This window comes from Perissodus microlepis, chromosome 5 (assembly GCF_051167445.1).
Source record: "Perissodus microlepis isolate ML-2025 ecotype Zambia chromosome 5, ASM5116744v1, whole genome shotgun sequence".
In the NCBI taxonomy this organism is placed as follows: Eukaryota; Metazoa; Chordata; class Actinopteri; order Cichliformes; family Cichlidae; genus Perissodus; species Perissodus microlepis.
Genome location: NC_140465.1, coordinates 4,278,407 through 4,298,982, shown reverse-complemented (window position 1 = coordinate 4,298,982; position 20,576 = coordinate 4,278,407). Strand labels below are relative to the sequence as shown.

At 40.4% G+C, this 20,576-nt stretch overlaps 1 protein-coding gene across 1 annotated transcript; it reads right to left on the bottom strand.

Moving 5' to 3' along the window:
* Positions 1-697: 697 nt before the first annotated feature.
* On the bottom strand, positions 698-20,070 carry efcc1 (EF-hand and coiled-coil domain containing 1). The gene is made up of 8 exons (XM_084927448.1): positions 19,094-20,070; positions 17,206-17,621; positions 6,269-6,417; positions 5,660-5,795; positions 5,125-5,281; positions 2,173-2,331; positions 1,624-1,693; positions 698-1,462 (listed from the first exon to the last, which is right to left on the bottom strand). The coding sequence occupies exons 1-8, from the start codon at positions 19,769-19,771 to the stop codon at positions 1,329-1,331; spliced, it is 1,899 nt and encodes a 632-aa protein (XP_084783574.1). The 5' UTR covers positions 19,772-20,070; the 3' UTR covers positions 698-1,328.
* Positions 20,071-20,576: the final 506 nt, after the last annotated feature.

The following is a 20,576-nucleotide window of genomic DNA, read 5'->3' as shown; positions in this document are numbered from 1 at the left end:
ATTGTGCTAGTATTGATCCGATACCAATTCTAGAGTTGTTATCCATACTATCCATATTTGGATCGATCCGCCCACCTCTAGTTGGTTCATTTCTGTTGACCTTCCAGTTATTTTTTTAAACTGCATTAAAAATTATGTCACTGACCAGGTTGTTGGTTAGTTTCAGAGTAGGCTACAAAATCCTTTAAATAGTGAAATGTAAAAAAATTTTAGCAGAGTGCATTTTATTCACCAAATTTTGTTCTCATACTCAACAGTTAACTTGTGCATCACTCATCACTGTTACTTGAGAGCACAATAAATATGAGCCTGAATGAAAAATCTTATTCCCTTTTAATCAAAAGTGGTATGGTGAGTATTATTTACTTCTTAGAAAATAAAGTTTGCCAAAATAAGTTGTTGATAGCTTGTTTTTGTTATATAGTCCATGATTGCATGTAGGCTACTAATAGTTGATGTTACAAGAAATACTTAAAATGATTTCAGTAGAAGAGGCAAAGATGGTGAATTCCAGATTAAATAGTGCGCTCATGAGATACAGCGTTAAGATGTGGCAGGATAAGTATGTGTTGTCAGCAGCTAGAAGACAACCAGTGCCATTAGCTCTGTACAATTTGTCAGGTGGTTAGTAATGCTGATGAAGACTGTGTTGTGTTCAAAAAGTGAGTAAGAGGAACTTGAGTAAGTTGAGCAGAAATACATTTTCTATCCAAATTTTTATTTATCGCTTAATAGTCACAGATGACCATGTCAACACAGTTAGATACAAAGTGGCTAATGATCCCACATTATCTCCCAACGCGGAGGCATCCTAAGGGCTGCAAAATAAAAGCATGTGTGGTCTCCTGAGATGGTAAAATACACTGTAGATTGCATATTTCTCTACAGTTTGTGTAGCCTATCATCTTTTCAGCTTATTTCATCTTAGAAAGCAGATGTGGAATGGTTATGTCAGAGGTTGAGGTTGACCAGCAGAGGTTGAGCACTATGTCCTGTTAAAGTTAAACTCACTTCTGAATTTTCACATTTACGTATCTTTTGTGGAAAAGTTCAAATGAAACAATTTTTTTTTGCATCCTGAAAGTTTATGTGCAATAAAAGCTTTTAAAGAAATCTGTGAGCATGTATTTCAGTTATATGTAATAAAGCTCTTTGCTACAATAATTCTAGATTAACATCCCTTTATAGATACAGGGCAAGAGGCTTATAATCGCCATAATATAATACACTATACACATCAATCAGCTTCATATATCAAAACTATTGAGCTTTCAGTGTCCTCCAAAAAGACGCTTGCATTTTCCAAGGCCAGCAGGAGGCAGTCTTGTTTAGCAGGAGATGATGAGGGCATCAAGAGACTGCTGACTGTGTGTCTTTTCCAAAGGTCTACCAGAAGACAGAATCTCACAAGCAGTAAGTTCATGATAGAGGGCATTGAGCACCTCCAGAATATGGGCCTTGCCTGTGTTAAAAACAGAACAGATGTGATATTTCTGAGGAAGTCACATGACAGGCCATTCAGTTTATTTCCATTTAACTCCCTCCCACAAGTAACTGTAAATTTTCATGGTTTCATTTCACAAGAGTTGTATTGATTTCATTGGGTGTGTGAGGTCTACTAACCGTGCTGCGGGTTGCTGCAAGACTCCAGAGTGCTGAGCAAGATTTTCCCGAGAGACCTCCGTGAGACGTTCTGAAATCAGCAGAGAGCCAGATGACAGAATCAGGTGCTTAGCAGCCACTTTCATGAGAAAACTGCATCTTGTAACTGCAAATCTTTCACATATGTTTGACAAGGGATAGTGCAAACACAAAAGAATGTATAAAAACCTCAACAGCACAAAGCTGCCTTTTATTTTGAAAACATTCCCAAGTTAATGTCCATGTGGAGAATTTGCCTGTAGCAAGGAAAATGCTTTCTGTTTGTTTTCCTATTTGATATCTGACCAGAAAAAAGTAATTCCAGTGCGCCATCAGTGGATGTCTCTCAACTATCAACCCTGCAAATGATTTTCATTACTTTGAAATTCAGTTCACATGATGGATTGAATGCTTGTTTGCAAGATTTTCCTGCCTTAAAATGATTTAAAAATATTTGAATATCCTTACAAAGTCAAAACGTCCTTTCTAAATTTATCTCAACAATTAAAAAACCAAAACCTTGTGACTAACCAGGTCTCTGAGCTGCTGGAGAAGCTGCAGGATGTCCACGAGCTTCTCCTCCACCAGAGACAGACGGACCCTCTCTGTCTCCAGCATCTGCAGCTCCATCTGAAGCAGCTCAGTCTCCTCAGCCTTCTGCTGCAGCTCCTGCATCAGGGAGTCCTTCATCTGGAAGACATGGCACAAGAACCAGTTACTCCTGGCATCAGAATCAAGAATCACATTGTGAGTTCATCTTAGAAGAACATCTGGTCTTTGAAGACATCCTTAAATATAAGGACTTTCATTAACACAGATTTGGTATTAAAGCATTTTCAATGGCAAGACAACGAATGGAAAAATTGCAGTTAAGATTATTATATATTACAAGTAATGAATGAACATGTCACCCAGTACAACAATGAGGCTAACTAACAACTTTTTATTTTAGGTCTGTAGACCTCCAGTGCTTTTGATCCACAAGATGTGAGACCACTTCTTTGTTGGTTTTGGACTTTTCTTTGGGTTTGTTAAAAGAAAAGATACCAACCTAACCACGAAAAAAAACAAGTTCGGAACTTTTAAAGTGCCTGTCAAAAGTTTGCAGACACTTACCATTATCAAAAGTATCATAGCTCCTCATAGCTATCAACAATTTCTTTGAGTAATTCTTTATATAGAAAATTGCTATACTACACTAATTTCTACTAAAAAGTTTTATTTTATTTAAAATTTTCCTAAGCAGGTCTTTAAAAACCTTACTATTAGCTCAGCCTGTTTAATTCATTTCAAAACCAGTCTGTCTGTGGTCCTGTGTAGATGCCAGCTGTATCAAAGTTTCAGGCACCTTCCTGATGGTTTGAGAATAGGCTGAAGAATCCAATTGAGTCTAATTTATTGGAGGTTTGGTCTCAGTGCATTCTTGTCATCTGAAAGTGACATTTGGTTCCTACTTCAAACCCTGGGACAGTAGCTACATCTCCCACTTACTTTGATTGTGAGGTTGTTTGAATTGATAATCTCGAAATCTACAACTGTTAAAATAGGCTGTAAATCTATTATTGTTGTTGTTGTTGCTGCTGCTAGTTTTACAAGCATAGAACTTTTGCATGTCACCTTCAGAAACAAAATTATCCTGCTAGACCTGGATCAGCGTTAAACACTGTTAACCATAATATCCTATTAGAGCGATTAAAGCATGCTGTAGGTATTACTGGTACTGCATTGCAGTGGTTTATATCTTTCTCCTTCTCTCCCTCTTCACACAAGATGTGAGACCACTTCTTTGTTGGTTTTGTACTTAATTAATTATGTCCAAAACCAACAAAGAACTAAGGCTAATTATGGAGTTCCACAGGGTTCAGTGTTAGGACCAATTCTGTTTACATTATACATGCTTCCCTTAGGCAGCATCATTAGAAGACATAGCATACATTTTCACTGCTATGCAGATGACACCCAGCTCTATCTGTCCATGAAGCCAGGTAACACACACCAATCAGTTAAACTGCAGGAATGTCTTAAAGACATAAAGACCTGGATGACCTCTGATTTTCTGCTTCTTAATTCAGATAAAACTGAGGTTATTGTACTCGGCCCTGAAAATCTTAGAAATATGGTATCTAACCAGATTCATACTCTGGATGGCATTACCTTGGCCTCCAGTAACACTGTGAGGAACCTTGGAGTCATTTTTGACCAGGACATGTCCTTCAACGCACATATTAAACAAAAATGTAAGACTGCTTTCTTCCATTTGCGCAACATCTCTAAAGTTAGAAATATCCTGTCTCAGAGTGACGCTGAAAAACTAGCTCATGCACTTATTACTTCCAGGCTGGACGACTATAATTCATTATTATCAGGATGTCCTAAAAACTCCCTGAAAAGCCTTCAGTTAATCCAAAATGCTGCAGCAAGAGTCCTGACAGGGACTAGAAAGAGAGAGCAGATTTCTCCTGTTTTGGCTTCCCTTCATTGGCTTCCTGTTAAATTGAATTAAAAATCTTGCTCCTCACATACAAGGTCTTGAATAATCAGGTCCAATAATGACCTTATAGTACCATTTCACCCCATTACAGCACTTTACAGTATTTAAAAGTAGAATGGGAGGCAGAGCATTCAGTTTTCTATGGAACCAGCTTTCAGTTTGGATTCAGGAGACAGACACCATCTCTACTTTCAAGATTAGGCTTTAGCATTTCTTCTTCAGCCACCTTTCTCACTCACTATGTGCTAATACACTTCTCTGCATTGAATCATACTTGTTATTAATCTCTGGCTCTCTTCCACAGCATGTCTGGTGTCCTACAACTGTAACTGTAAATACATTAAAATTCAACCCATTTTGTAGGTTTCTGTAAAAATGTTAGTCCCTGCAGTGCACCTTTACGTCATGGTGTATTGAAGGACAAAGGTCTCACCCCACACATCCTGCTCATAAACAAAGCCTCGCTGTCAGGACTTTGTTTGGTTTGAACTTTTCCTCTCTGAGTGCTGAGATGTTCTGGGAACACATTACATCACGGTTCCCCTTCTGCCTGTCTTCCTGTGTTGTGAAAATACCACTCGACTGTGACAAGAGGGCTTTAAATTCATTATATTTTTTTAAGTGTCATGGAGCAACAAAGAGGGGAGTGTTTCTGTGGTCGGCTCCAGTGGCAAACAGCTGCAAACACACCCACACCCAGAAAGAGGGAGGCGTGTCTGTGTGTGGGGCGGCCTGGTGGTTTGGTTAGGTGGAAGTTGAAGGATTGTAGCATTAGCTGTGGTTTAGCCTATGAAGACCTCCACTTTCAGAAGAACCTTTAGCAGTCATCTCTAATCTAGTTTCACACCGTGCAGAGCCACAAAAAGGCTTGGGATTAAAGGCAAGCAGAACAATATCAATAACAGAATCTTTCATAGAAATAGATCCAACAGAGGGCAGGTGGCACCACAGAAACCCACCCTAGGGTGAGGAATGACAGAGTTGGGTTGTACCTGGTCCATGTTTATCTCAGCCTGGCTCTCCTTCAGCTCCAGCTGCTTATGCAACCTGGTCACTCTCTCAAGGAGCTCCAACACAGCACTGCAGCTCTCTTCGCTTCTCGAGCTCCCGAAATTAGACATTAACTTTTTGAATGCCTTGTCCTCGCACCTTATTAAGGAACATATAATAGAAGATGGAAAGTCAGTCAGACCGACCCACAAACTGTATACAAGAGACGGACATGGACACTGTGACATCACCTTTTGGATTGTGGACCTTTTTTTTTTAGCATTGCCATGATTGAATAAGGTTGGATTTTCCTGAAAACTCCAGAGGAGCATTTACTGTCAATTACAATATAACTATGACGTTGTTTTAACTGTCTGTTTAATTTAAATAGAACCAAACAGAAAATCATTCATTTGTGATGAATAGAAAGTAGTGACTAGCAATGTTTCCTGAGGTAATAGATTAAGACTTAATAATCTAACTTATTCCTGCAATCAGATATATGATATATTATATGATAACATGAACATGCAATACCTTTCCCCACAGCAGGATAGCCTGGCTAAGATCCTCTTCACCTCATCCACTTGTCTCTGTTGATCTCCAGTCCACTTGTCATCTTCTTCGTCAGAGGCTGCCTGGCCCTCCACTGACCGAAACAGCTGCTCCTCCACTGGACAATACATACAGTACATAACTGTTATCATCATCATCACCAACTGTTATTGCGATCATTGCAAAGGGTATTAGCCACAGGTCTTCATTAACAAAAATTAATTGTACAGTGCCCCCCCCCTTTCTGGTTAAAAGAGAGTTCTTTCTCCCCACTCTTAGCAAGTACTTGCCAGCAGTAGACTGTGAGGGTTCTCTCTCTAATATTGTAGAGTTAAGCTTCCAGTATAAATATATATGTTCGTTGGTGCTACAAGTACAAGTGAATTAAAATGTGGTATAGTTTGTTGCCTCAAAACAACATAGGCGTGTATAAGCATATTTAATGAATATGACGACCACTTCAAAATGGGGTAAGTATAACCTTACCTGCAAGCTCAGTATTTATTTTGCTTAGACTTGCATTGAAGCTCATACATGAGTGGCTAGTATCAGAAAATACATTCTGTACTTTAATATTCAATATTGTCTTACTCTTGTCTGGAGTCGTTACAGCACATCCTGTCGGGGAACAGCGGTCGTGCTGGGTATCCAGGCAGCATCTCTGTCCTGGCCTGCTGCCGACACTCAGCTGCTGCTCTGCACTGGTGCTGCCTGGGAGTTGTAGTTTCGACACTTCTGACCTGAAAGAAAGCACTGCGAGTTCAGCATTTTTTTTTGCAAATATAGTCACATGTGCTGCTGCATGTAAGCTGACAGTGGCCAAAGGGGCTAAAACCGCTCGTCACATTTGCACAGATGAGAAAAGTTCCGTCCAAACCAATTGCCAACATCAAAGAGAACATATCATGTAACACAAGGGAGTGTGTATTACGCCACATCTACAACCGCCATGATAATTTTATGGAGGCCTGTGATGCTGTACGCCAAATCTGGGTGGGGTAATTGAAGCCAGACATTGTATCTTTAAGGCATTTTTACAGTAAAGTGGGTCAGTGGTAGAGAGCCACTCTAAGTGTGCAGGAGTTAGCAGGAGTTTGCAAGATGTGAGGTAAAGCATGCAAGACTTTTAAGTGCAACGTTTCTTTTGATCTGCAGAGGAGAAGATGTGTAAGACCTTTAGTGTATATTTCACATATTTCCTCACGTCATGATCACATTCAAACATTCCCTCCTGAAAAAAAAAAGACTGAGGCTGAGTTTGGGCGGATCAATCGTTCTGTAATGGTTTGAATTTTCTAGGCTTCTTCTGCTGTCTGCTCTTTTGTGTTGGGGGAAATCCGATAGGGGGCCTTCATAAATCACAGAATAAGTGTTTCCAGATGATGATGTCTTGCCCAAGAAAAAAAAAGCAGAGAGAAAATCTCGGAAAGAGTTTCAGCAGCCTAACTCTCTGAAAAAACAATTAATTTTTTTTAAGAGTCACAGAGAACTCATGCTTATATCCTGTTGGCACAAGGCAAACCCTGCTGTAAGATGACATTATGCTCTGCATCTGTGGATTACTCTAGCTTTGTGCAACACTGGAGAGAAACCACTGAAGTCACTTGTTAACTTTAGCAAGATTTCAGGCAATCAATCAGAGAGTCGTGTTTAAGTTATAGAGGGCGCCACGTTGGAAGAAAGAAGGAGCAGCTGTAGTCACACCAGCACAGACAAGAACACACACAAAATTCAACTGGTTGCTGTGGAGACACTTGGACTCTTAAGCAAAACGGTGGAAGGCTTTTTCAAATACAGGCTTCATGTGACTGATTGCACTTTAATTGGCAACGGTTAAAGGGAGGCTAACAGTAGGCCACAGCCGCAGGATCAGGACTTTGATGTTAATATAGTCAGCTAGCAGGCTGCATCCACAAACTACCCATATAAGATGCACCAACATCAATATCTCCTATTTAAGTAACTAAGTAACATAGTAACAGGCTGATACTAGTGGAGGTAAGGCTTAACAGGCAGCTAGCTGCAACTGCTTGTGAGGACATTTGTCAATAAAAGGAGACACCCTACACTCCATCTGAATTGAGTTACTAAAAAAATATATATACTATAGTACTACCACATTAGCTTCCTTTTTCAACTCTGGAGGTTACTGCCTTGTTTCCCAACATTAAGGTTGTCTGCTGTGTCCTGACTGTTCGTCTGTCCCTCTTGTCTGTTCCCCCAACTTTTGTTTACTTCACTTAGTTTGCATCTGCATCTGCGTGTGCCTTTTCAGGCGATTTATTCTGTTTAAAGAAAGCTTCCATCACATGTTTTGACAGTGTTTGGTGGTGGCAGTGCTGAATGTGGGAATTCCAACTGGATGAGTAGAGACACCTGAAAGGAGTCCAGGCAGACATCCCGGATAGTGGTTAGTCTGTGGGATGCAGCAGACATAGTCAAAATTTGATCAGCAATTATTCTTGTCAATCTGCCAGCATGGATGTGTCTGACCTGCCAAAATGAAAAATAACTATTAATGTGTTTTGTTGAGAGGCAGAGAAGGAAAAAAAGATGCTGCAGATTTTATTATACAGCACTGTGCGAAAGTTTTGAGGCATTTTTTTTTTAATTTCTTCAGACTTTATTGGGATTTTTTTCTTAAGCAGTACTTCTCCAGACTTTCTGAAGCTGTTTCAGAGTTTTTCTTTTGACACCGTTTTTCACTCATTTCAGTCAATTGCTCTGAAAATGGTGAGGTACAATGTTTTTTTTTTTTTTTACTTCTGTTTTGTTAAGCCACTTAACACTGATCTGTCCATCATTAAAACATAAAAAGGTAAGAAAGTCAAAGGATGAATCAGTGTTGTATCTACTCATAAAAGAAAACTGTTAATGGCCTGTCACAAAACACATCATTTGTTTCCATTTCTTTAGTTGAATCAATAAAACATGCCAAAGACAACACAGTTAGACAGAAATAACATGGTTTGGACCAACAAGGTGATTCTCAAAGAGCTATTAGTTGAAAATTTGGAATCTCTCAATATGGTGTGCACCGTCCTTATAAGAATACAGTGTGGATAACAATAGAAGGCCAAGAAGAAGCATCAGCACTAAAAAACAAACAAACAAAAAAACAAAAACTATCTACAGTAGATCAACAATATCCAAAAGTCTTGTCTGTAAGAAGTAGCAACAAACACCTGATACAGGAACCGAGAGACACATTTGGCCCTTTGGTTGATCCATCTACTGTTCACTGAAGCCTCACTGTGGTCTCAGTGACAGTTAAGAAACAAAGAGAAGAGCTGAGGTATACAAAACTGCACAAGGACTGGACTGAAAATCAGCTGTAACCAATTTTATAGCGTAATGAACTCATATTTGAAATTTTTGGTTCAAATCATCGTCATCAGTATGGCTGGAGTAGGTCAGGAGAGAGTGTCTACAGGCATCTATAAAGCTTGACGGTCATGATTTGGAGCTGCAGTTGAGCCAGAGGTGTTAGGAACCTTGTCAAAATTGATAGAATCATCAATGCAGAAGCATCTGGATAGAAGAGCACACTACGGAACATCATGGTGATGGATCGACCTCCCCAGAGCCAGACATCAAAAGTGCAGCAGTTTGAGAACATTCAAACGTCAGCCAAAAAAGAGCTTTGAGTGTCCTTCAAGAAGTCTGGAGAACTATTCCTGAAGACTACAGAAATTAGAAGAACTTTTACTAGCAAAATATATCAGTATTTGGTATGACCACCTTTATTCATCAACACAGCCTGAACTCTATTGCTAGAGTTCAGGCTGTGTTGATGAATAAAGGTGGTCATACCAAATACTGATGTATTTTGCTAGTAAAAATTTTCCTAGTAAAATAAAAAACAATAAGTGGTAACGTGCTCAAGATGTGTGAACAGTATTGCATGTGGGGAAATTCCAGTGTTTGAAAAAATAATTTCACCTCATATATTTATTTCATCTTAAGAAATATTATTGGGCTGGCAGTGATGGTCAGTAACAATTTCAAAAAGCATTACTGTTGTTTACTATAACTAAACTAATCTACAGTATGTTCTTGGCAGTGAAAAGGCTGACCATTTACTACTGCACCGGTACCCAACAGCAGGAAGCAAATGTGCAAACTGACAGTGCATGGCACCTACATTCATGTCAAACCAAGACACCTCTCCCACTTGCTGTTCAAAATGTAGCTTTATAAGAGGCAGCAAGTCAAATGAAAGTTGGCTTAAATGGAGTGGAAAGTGGTGTGTTGCAGACAGAGGATGAATTGAGGGCCTGTACCAAGGCCCAGTCAAACACAATAAGGATTAATTTGAACTATCAATCACACAAAGCTGCTCTAGAAGGACAAAAATCTGGGGCACATGTCCCCTTTAAGAATAGCTTTTTTGTCACTTCACAAGAAAAAAGGAGAAAACAGAAACAAACTGAGGTCGTGGGTATGGTATAAATCAGCTGGAGAATCAAGGCAGAATTTAGTCATGTACATCTGCTGGAAACGTAAAACAGACTTTATCATTTTGGAGGAAGTACTCTACGAGTGGGACCGATAGAGAGGCTGATCAATTTCTCCTTCTCACTCTCTTTTACCAGATTCATGTATCAAAAAGCACTTTCTGGTTGATCTCTAGCCAAAATGAAATTTAGACCTGGAACGAGCTCATGTTAATGTGGGAAATTCAATAAAGTACATGTATGTGCCAGGAGCAACAAATGCATTTATAGAGCTACATGTATTATTGATTTGATATTGACAGTGAAAAATGCTATTTTGTTGGAATATAATATACCCTAATTATCACTGATCCCTAAAGACACACACACACACACACCTAAATGTACATATGAAGAGTTTTACTGTGCTATGTCATGACTTTTGTAATTAATAGCATCCTGCACTGTATTAGAAAAAGCTGAAAGCCATTCTTTCGGCTGGTGGGAGGTAGTCCAGCTGTTTGTTGTTAGAGCCAGGACACCCAGAGTCCTCCCTGTGTTTATTACAGCATGGCGCTGAAGTGAACTTTTCATCAACATAACCTCCCCTCCCCCATCATCGTCGACCTGCCTCCACTCCCACGAGAGCAGTTTCCCTTTTTCAGGTGTCATCAGTCAATGACAGTCCGCTTTCCCTGCAGGTTAAAACTGAGGGCACACTGTAAACCTGAGCTTGCACTTGAAGTTTGCCAGTTGTCGATGCCCTGCAGCTTGACAGGGACAGGCGAGAGGGCTTTGTTTACATAGCTGACGGTTATTAATCAAGTCCTCTTGGGCTGCCCAACAATGTGCTGGTTTCTGGGATACAAATAAAGCACTTCTAGGGATCGGATTATTGTTTTGCTCTAGCTGAGAACTTAATCCAAAAACTAATGGCTGTAACATTTACAGAGGGTGGTTAAACTTTCCTTAGCAAGAAAAGTGCAAAGAAACCTCTAAAGTCAAACAAACGACGGTATTAAAAGCAGAGGGAAGTTTTAAAGGGAGAGAAGTCCAGTGAGGGTGGGTGGTGCACGCCTATAAGATATTTTGTGTGCCATGTTTTTCTGCTGATGTCAGCATACCTCCAAACCAGAGAGAACAGGGCAGCACTTCAGCGTGAAAATGAGTCCACTTGGCAGCGTGGGGCTTTGAAGGCTGCTCAAGAACTACAGCGAGATAGCAGCAGCAGAATGCCACGGGTCCCAGACATCCCCAAGTGTGTTTTCCACATTATTTAAAGGGTAGGAAAGCCATGGCAGCACCTGCTCCCCACAATGTTGCAGCTCTAGAGCTGAGGCAGATAAATGGTATGCTAGACCCTCCTCTTCTTTCTGCTCTCAGGCACCATACAGAGAGCATGAAAGGGCCAGGAGATTATGCCTCCCTTGGGGCCTGGCTTCAGATGGCCTGAGGTTAGAAGAAGCCAGCAAATGAAAGTGAGTGAGTTTTAAACTTGCGCATGTAGTACGCATGTGCTTGGTATGCTTGCTAGAAATCCCTGGACTTTATAAAGTGAGACACCTGGATCTACATGAATATTAAAAGTCAAGAATTTTTGAATAAAAAGCAGCCAAAGTTCACTTTTAATGACTTATTTGCACTCTCTGCTTCATGTCTTTTCTCTGGGACTCGAAACTAATGAACACATCTGTCCCTCTCGCTTTCGTCCCTTGCAAAAGATGTCCGTCATTTCATGAACAAACAGCTGAGTGTTTGCTTCTTCCTCCAGATGGTAAGCTTTCCTCCCCCCCCTCATCTCATTTTGTTCCTCTCGCTGTGCTTCCCATTGTCTAGTATGTCTGGCCCACAGAGCTCTACACACTGCAGTGACTGATTTAAGCTCAGTTTGACTCCTGGAACTAAAGAGCACAAACTGAACCAAAAGTAACAAATTTATATCATTGCAGCTGCACCAAGACTTCTCCAGAGATGTGCTTGATCAAGTCCTCCTGAGGGTGTGGTTCCCACTTGAATCTCAGCCTCTGCTCTGTTCTCACATTCAATCCAAAGTAATGGCAGACATGTTATGCAACAACACCCACGTAACGATGAGCACATTGGACCTCTGCTGGGATACTGATGGAAAGTTGAGAAGGGATTTTTCTAGAAAAGAAACTTGTATATCACTGAATGCTAAAAAAAGAACACATGAAGGAAAAGTTATAAGAAAGCCTAATAAAGGAAAAGGCTACTTTTTCTGAAATGCGTATTGGCTTCGTTACCATGGATAATATTAGAAAGACTGGTATTCGCTCTCATGACCATTCACTGCATAAAGTACCCCAGAGATAACTAAGCTCAGCATAGCATGCAAAACAAAATGTAACGTATTGGCTAATATGTTGCTGTGTTTCCCACAGATTGTTAGCATTAAACAGCTAGCGGTAAGCTTACGACATTGTTGATGTTTATTGTACTAATATATGTTTATTGTATTAAAATAGTATCTATATTATAATATTAAAACAAAATTATATATTTTTTTAGATATTTCCCTCTGTGTACACTGGTTACCCTTTGCTAAGCTAACTTGCACTTGGTTTCATGCCATTGTTCTAAAGCTAGACAGTAACTTTAATATAATCACAAGTATTTTTGAGAGCAGCAATTTCTTTAATGGCTTTTGGTAGAAAACTGAAAGAAAATAGATTTCTTTCTTTGGTAATTGTCATCACTGATAATAACAAGCAGCTATTTCTGGTTTGATTTTACCACACTTATAATAAGGTCCATTATAAACGTAGTGGTTTTGAAAGAGATGCCATCAAGCATGCCCTATTGGTTTTAAATCTATAACTGGCCAGTGACTATTCATTAGTATATTTCTACCATTTTCTAGGAAAAAAAAACAATCACAGTCACTGTAAAACCCAACAACGAAAACCCCCCAAAAACCAAAACTGACATGACAAAAAAATAAATAACAATTGTTAAACTACTGAAAAAGTGTATTTATTTTAGCTCATTTCTCTATTAAGGACTTCCTCCAGAACGCTGCCTAAAGGAATGGCAGCAAATTCTGATAAAAGTAAATAAACACAGGTGTAATTAGTATGTAAAAAGAATGTGCAGAGTCAATCAAGGATGAAGAATTGATGAATTAGTGGAACAATTTATTATTACTTATTATCTTTGACTGTGGAAAGCTGGTAGTCTTAGTTGGTCAAACGTTTTTAAAAAATTGGTGGATTAATGCTTAGAAGGATGTGTTCCGTATAATATTTTACATTTTCTCAGGTAAATTTCCTGCTTATTATACAATATATGGCTGATCTACCATTTCAGCTGATCAGACTGTAAACCCATCTTACTATGAGAAGTGGAACTTCTCATAGTAAAATCTCCTCAAATATCCTCATCTTTATAAGCTGGAAAACAGTACTGATCTTCTCAGCTTTCTTCAAACTCAAAGCAGTCTAAAAAAAATCAGTTGTTGCCCTGTCAAGTTAAGGTGAACACTATAAGGATTCATCATCATAAGGATGTGTGATTATCTGGTTCTAAATTGCTTCTGCTGTACCTTTCCTACGGCTCTGTGGCAGAATCTCTGAAAATCCAGCAGCGTCACAGCTAATCTTATTACTTGTCACAGCATTTTAGAAATAAGCCGTGGGGATAAAGTTATAGTCAATCATTTCAAAGACCTATTTTGCCTGTCAAAACATATCATCTGTGATATTTCAGACAGCAAATTGAAAGAACCATGATTTTATTTTAAAGAAACATCATTTTGATGAAAGACATAAAAGAGCACCAGAAAGTTCTCACATGTTTCGTCTTACTGTGTCCTTGGATATATTGTGAGCGAGCAAGCTTTGAGGCTTTCGGTGAGAATAGGGGCTTGGTTGCTAAGTTCCATAGGTTGGGGGTGCCTATGTGCTATTGCTCATGTGGGAGCAGAGTGAAAGAAGTGAACAAAGATTGATGAGAACGGTCAGTCTGTTCAGGTTCTTACTCAATGGAACTCTCTCTCGCCTTTGTGTTATTGAATTATTTGCCATTAGGGCATCAATGGAGGGGCAGTGAAAAGCCTTTGAAACACAGTGTGCATATATTAGCAGTGTTTAGGGTTAAAAAAGGAAGGGCACCATGGCTGCTAAAAGTGTTTTTACCTATATATGCAGGTAGGAGTGAAGACTTAAATCATACAGCTCTGGTTGTCCATGACGCTATAATAGCAGCATTATGTAGACATTACAAGCATTTAGAGACATCTGCCAGACCTGCAGACTTGATTACATGGTTGCAGTGGGGACAACAGACCCAGAGATAAACATTAAACCGAAGGCTTTGTACTTTAAAAGTGCAATTACACCCTTACTTCCACCAAAATGAATAGTTCCCAACAGTAGCGGAGCTCAGGCAAGACTGACCTGCCACACACGAAGCCTCATTCAATAAACTCAAACACAACAAGACTGAAAATTGGAATAGTAAGGCCACATCAAGCCTTTATAAACAGCATGGGAGAGCTTTCCAGGCATGAAGCCAGAGGTAAATAGAGTCATTTCAACCTACTGTAGGAGGAATTATAATTCGTTATGGTTGATTCTCGCCACAAAGGCCTTTCTAATGCAATAACGTGCCAAAACAAGCCCTTGCTTCTCATGACACTTGCTATGCTGGGGGTTTAACAGCTGGTTGAACCTAGCAGAGAGGCTTATGTCTAGTCTACGCGCTCTCTCTATAAACGTGTAGTGTCATCTAGTGTATCAACCCAATCCTTTATATAAAAGGTACAAAGATACACTGAGTCATTTCTAGTTAAAAAAAAAAAAAACAAGAGAATTTGACTGGCTGTTAAATCTTGACCATCCAGCTCAGAACAACAATGCATTAAATGACATGCATTTTTGTTTTGGCAGATTTTCTGGAAATATATTTATGTTTGTATGATAATCATCAGTTTACCCTCCACAATAAATCTAATAAACTTGTGCCAATTGGTGACGCCAACCATGGTGAAACTGCTTTTCTAATCTCCTGGTGGATGTGCTTACCAGCTTGTGAGCGATGCTACTAATTTTCTTCATCACTAATGTCATTTCAAAAAGATGGAAAAAAAAAAAACTTCTGTAACTCGATTACATTGTGTGTGTTTTTTTTTGTTTGTTTTTTTAAACAGTGGACTGCCATTAAAGAAAACTTTTCCAAATAAATGACACAGACTGCAAACACGGTTGAGGTTTTTTTTCTTTCCATCTATTAAGAATCTGTGAAGGTTTTGTATGTGATGGAACCACAATGAGCAAAACTGCATTGTGCAGGTAAATCTAATGAGGGGTATGCATGAATGTAGTTAGCCATTGTAGAAGCAAACTCAGACCTTATGTTTTTGCTTCCCCTGTTCTAATGACTGCCAAGAAATGAAGCAATGACAAAGAAAAAGGCCACCAAGAAAATGTAAATGCAGGATATGAGAAATTAAAGATGCGGCAAATGTTTTATAAAGGAATAAATGTCATTAAGATGTTTGTTACAGACTGAAGACTGCGTTCTGGTAAAAAATAGAACTAGTGTTTGGGAATAACAGTACGTCAGAAAGTAAGTTAATTCAATTCAATTCAATTCAATTTTATTTATATAGCGCCAAATCACAACAAAAGTCGCCTCAAGGCGCTTCATAGATACAGAGAAAAACCCAACAATCATATGACCCCCTATGAGCAAGCACTTTGGCGACAGTGGGAAGGAAAAACTCCCTTTTAACAGGAAGAAACCTCCGGCAGAACCAGGCTCAGGGAGGGGCGGCCATCTGCTGCGACCGGTTGGGGTGAGAGAAGGAAGACAGGATAAAAGACATGCTGTGGAAGAGAGACAGAGGTTAATAACAGATATGATTCAATGCAGAGAGGTCTATTAATACATAGTGAGTGAGAAAGGTGACTGGAAAGGAAAAACTCAATGCATCTTGGGAATCCCCCGGCAGCCTACGTCTATTGCAGCATAACTAAGGGAGGATTCAGGGTCACCTGGTCCAGCCCTAACTATATGCTTTAGCAAAAAGGAAAGTTTTAAGCCTAATCTTAAAAGTAGAGATAGTTTCTGTCTCCCGAATCCAAACTGGAAGCTGGTTCCACAGAAGAGGGGCCTGAAAACTGAAGGCTCTGCCTCCCATTCTACTTTTAAATACTCTAGGAACAACAAGTAGGCCTGCAGAGCGAGAGCGAAGTGCTCTAATAGGGTGATACGTTACTACAAGGTCATTAAGATAAGATGGGGCCTGATTATTTAAGACCTTGTATGTGAGGAGCAGGATTTTGAATTCAATTCTGGACTTAACAGGAAGCCAATGAAGGGAAGCCAAAACAGGAGAAATATGCTCTCTCCTTCTAGTCCCTGTCAGTACTCTTGCTGCAGCATTTTGGATTAGCTGAAGGCTTTTCAGGGAGTTTTTAGGACATCCTGATAATAATGAATTACAGTAGTCCAGCCTGGAAGTAATAAATGCATGAACTAGTTTTTCAGCGTCACTCTGAGACAGGATATTTCTAATTTTAGAGATGTTGCGCAAATGGAAGAAAGCAGTCTTACATATTTGTTTAATACGTGCGTTGAAGGACATGTCCTGGTCAAAAATGACTCCAAGGTTCCTCACAGCGTTACTGGAGGCCAAGGTAATGCCATCCAGAGTATGAATCTGGTTAGATACCATATTTCTAAGATTTTCAGGGCCGAGTACAATAACCTCAGTTTTATCTGAATTAAGAAGCAGAAAGTTAGCGGCCATCCAGGTCTTTATGTCTTTAAGACATTCCTGCAGTTTAACTGATTGGTGTGTGTTATCTGGCTTCATGGACAGATAGAGCTGGGTGTCATCTGCATAGCAGTGAAAATGTATGCTATGTCTTCTAATGATGCTGCCTAAGGGACTTAACTGTTCCAAGCAACTGCTATCACTACAATAAGTAGTTAATATAAAAAACAATAGCAGTTCAGTCAACATGGCGCAGGATCGAGTCTTGACAAAATTCTATACTCCAACCCAAACATTAAAATACTGCTGTTTGCTCAGACTTAAATGCTACATGTGAAGCTGAGAGTTTTCACCTGTAGTAGAGGAGCTCTGATTCCAGCTGAAGGATGTGTCTCTGCAGTGCTGATACATGATTTGCCTTTGCCTCCAGTTCCTTCACTTTACCCAGTCCGCTGAGCAGCGCCTGCCGGGCCTCCTCCACCTTCCTTCTCATGGCCACCTGCTCCCTCTTCAGTGCCCTGTTGCAGTCCTCCAACGCAGCCACAGTCTCTTTAGAGCTCCACAGTTCCTGCTCCAGTCTCTGATTACAACGCATGGCTTCCTCCACCTGCCGATCTTGCGAGCTACGCAGCAGCTCTATTTCGTGGATTATGTTCTGTAAGCTTTTCAGGTTGGTGTTGGCCATTTTTTTCTGCATGGCTTGCTTCTGGCGAGCGACAAAACAGCCTTCGTCTGCTTTGTGTTTGGAGTGGCTTTTCCACAGTCCGACCTGAATCGAAACAAGTGAAATAACTCAGATATTCCCTTAACTTACTAAAACATGACTAAGCAGGTCTTGCATTTGTAGGAAACCATAAAGAAGTGTTGTTTTAATAGATTACGAAAATGAATAACTCCTTTGGGCTGCGAGGCTGTGAAAAACATCTCTTGGTGTTAAGGTGTCAGTTAAGATATCAAATCAGCAATCATATATCTAAAAACAACTTGCTCTTGTGCTGTATGTGCTATCAGAATATGAAATATGTGGGTTTTGGAAATTGTTTTTCCAAGTCTCCCCAATCCCTGTACCAATAAACAAACATTTTAACTGGCACATATCAAAAAAAAACAAAAAACAGGAATCTAATGTTTCTCTTGAAAACTAGTATCAGGATTACATCTCATCGTGATTTGTTGACAGCTGTTTATGAGTTTCTCACCCTTTATAAAGGGTTGCTAAGCTTGAATTCATTTCTTAATGAATAAATGAGATGTGAAATTGTATAAGCTATAGGTTGCCAAGTTGGTCTCTTTTCCCCTGTGGCAGAGTGTTGCCCATCCCTGACTGATTTTTTTGAAGGAGGTCTCTTCCTGTTAAACAGTTGTTTAAACCTCTGGTTATGGATTGTCTGATCATTGCAGTTCTCTCTCTAATGTTGTAGGGTCTTTACAATTTAAACAGTGACAACTGTTGCTGTGAAGTGGTACTCTATAAATATAAATGAATTTATTTTAAACTTGACTAGCTTTTTAACTTCGTCTAGCAAACATTTTAGTTTAATGCCTAAAAGTCTAAGAGTTTTGCTTCTCATTAAAACCTTATGAATGCTTACAACTGCAGAGGAGCTGCTTGAACCTGTTAGGAGGTCCAGATTGAACCCCTCCTATGACCATCTGAATATGAACCCTTTCTCCAGCCCTGCCAAGTCCTCATAAGCCCTGTGCAAACAAGCCTGTAAAGCTGAAACAACATGTGTCTTAGCTGGTGCTAATTCATAAAGTCTGACAATGGACCCATCCACAACACCGGCCAGGAAACAAACTCACAATTTAGGACTCAGTCGACATTTACTGGTCACTGTTCCTAATGAATGAAATTGTCCAAATTAACGAAGGGGGCTGAGTCTGTGGCTTTTTGGGGGGTTTTCTGGGGAGTGAGACCACAGGATACATGTTCATATTTCCTGCAGGAGAAACCAGAAAAATGGGATCTGCTTTCTTGTCAGTAATTAGTGGTTAGAAATTATGTATTAACAATTTAAAAGTCACGAATAACTACTTCCTAGCGTTGGTGACGGCTTTGTTGGTTGCCCCCATCCCCTCAGTAAAGCTTGGGCCCCAGCAGCACTCCTGTTCTTTTACATAAAGCCTATGGACGCATATTGCATATTTTTATGGGCTTGGAAGACCCAAGTGAAAGATATTACATCCTAAAAATTACACTATATGGACAGACAGAGTATTTAAAATCCCGCTTCTCACCTGCAGAGCCAAACAGCGGGCATCACTGCTCTGAAGTGCGGCTCGCATGTCCTCGATCAACTCCCTCAAACTCGCATTCTCATCCTCCAGTTTGGCTATTCGATCCTCCGCTTCCTCCAGGGCCACGATCTCCTCGTAGCACTCTCGGGTGCAGGAGCCAAGCCTGCAGCCGGAGGCGTGCCGCCCCTCCGGGAGAGGAGAGGGGCCGCTGCTCGCTCCCACAGACAACAGCTTCTCTCGGCGCTTCAGCGGGCTCCTCAAGCGGATCTGAGTCTCTATATGCTCGCTGTCCATCCCGACCAGCAGCCGGCCGTTCTCATACTGGCAGCCAGCCTTAGTGCTGAAGTACCCGCACAGTTTGGCGTGGAACTGTCTGAAGGTGAGCTCGCTGGGCAAATTGTCCAAAACGTCGACGCATTCTGTGTCCTCTGAGTCTTTGTCCAGTCCCAAAACTTCACACAGGATGTTAAACTCCTCCACGGGGATTTTGCCTGCACCTTGATAGTCCATGTGGTGGAAAATCTCCTGCAGATACTGATCCAACCCGGTGGCCAAAACAATAATCTCGTTCTCCACTCCCCGGTCCAGTCCGTAATGGTAAGCCAGGGTGCTGACTATCCATTGTGTCCTGCGCGCTGGTCGGCTGTATGGATCAACGGAGTCTATCGCATCCATCATTTCTACTGAGCAAAGTCATATTTCCTCGAACTGAACTGGAGTTGCTGTGTTTCTCCTCGCAGCATCCCGTGTGCGTTTCGTTTCTCGCTCTGCGCGAAAACCTGGAGCACAGTGGCGCAGCTCGAAACGAGGCGTGTGTTGAGCCCGAGCAGATTTGAATTTAGCACTGCCCCCAAAATCCACAACAAGGGGTCCCAAACAGCGCTCAGCAATACAGCTCCAACACTCCGCGTATATATAACGGCCTCCAACTGCCGTGCGTCTGACTGTAATTGGCACCAGGTGTGTAAACTTTGCTCATTCACTTGGGTTAGACTTTGTTAAGATGTAAGGCGCCCCAGAGACTTACAGCCCGTGCAGCATAATGTCTTTTATTTTAAGCTGAAGAAAATTCCACTCCATGGTCTGTGTGCAGGGAAAACACACTCTTCTATGGGGGGTTTGTACTTTTTGCACCTTGCTTTGTGCATGATGTAATGCGTGAGCTCGGTCTGTGGAGTTACATTTTTGTTCTGTAGTTATCTTCTGTACTTTTCCCTGTTGATTTTCATTTTATTTTAAGTGCTGGTACCCTGAAAAATCTCATCTACTTACATGTAAGCCTGTTGATCCTCCCAATAAGTGAGCTATTAATATATTTAATGTCCACCAAGTCACCCAGCATCAAAGGTTAGAGCTAGGGACGGGACTTGAGGTTCGGTAAACACTTGCCTCTTCTTCTAATCCCAAATTTAAAAGCTTGTAACAAAATAAATAAATAAATAAATACTGTAATGGCAAAGTGTGTGAGACTCAATTTGAAAGG

Bases quoted from the DNA above. Each gene is read 5' to 3' on its own strand.
- efcc1 (XM_084927448.1), bottom strand. From the start codon at position 19,771: ATGATGGATGCGATAGACTCCGTTGATCCATACAGCCGACCAGCGCGC. The intron at 6,418-17,205 runs GTGAAAACTCTC...GCTTTCTTTCAG, and splicing joins TCAGAGCTCCTCTACTACAG to GTCAGAAGTGTCGAAACTAC. The intron at 2,332-5,124 runs GTACAACCCAAC...CATGTCTTCCAG, and splicing joins CTGAGATAAACATGGACCAG to ATGAAGGACTCCCTGATGCA.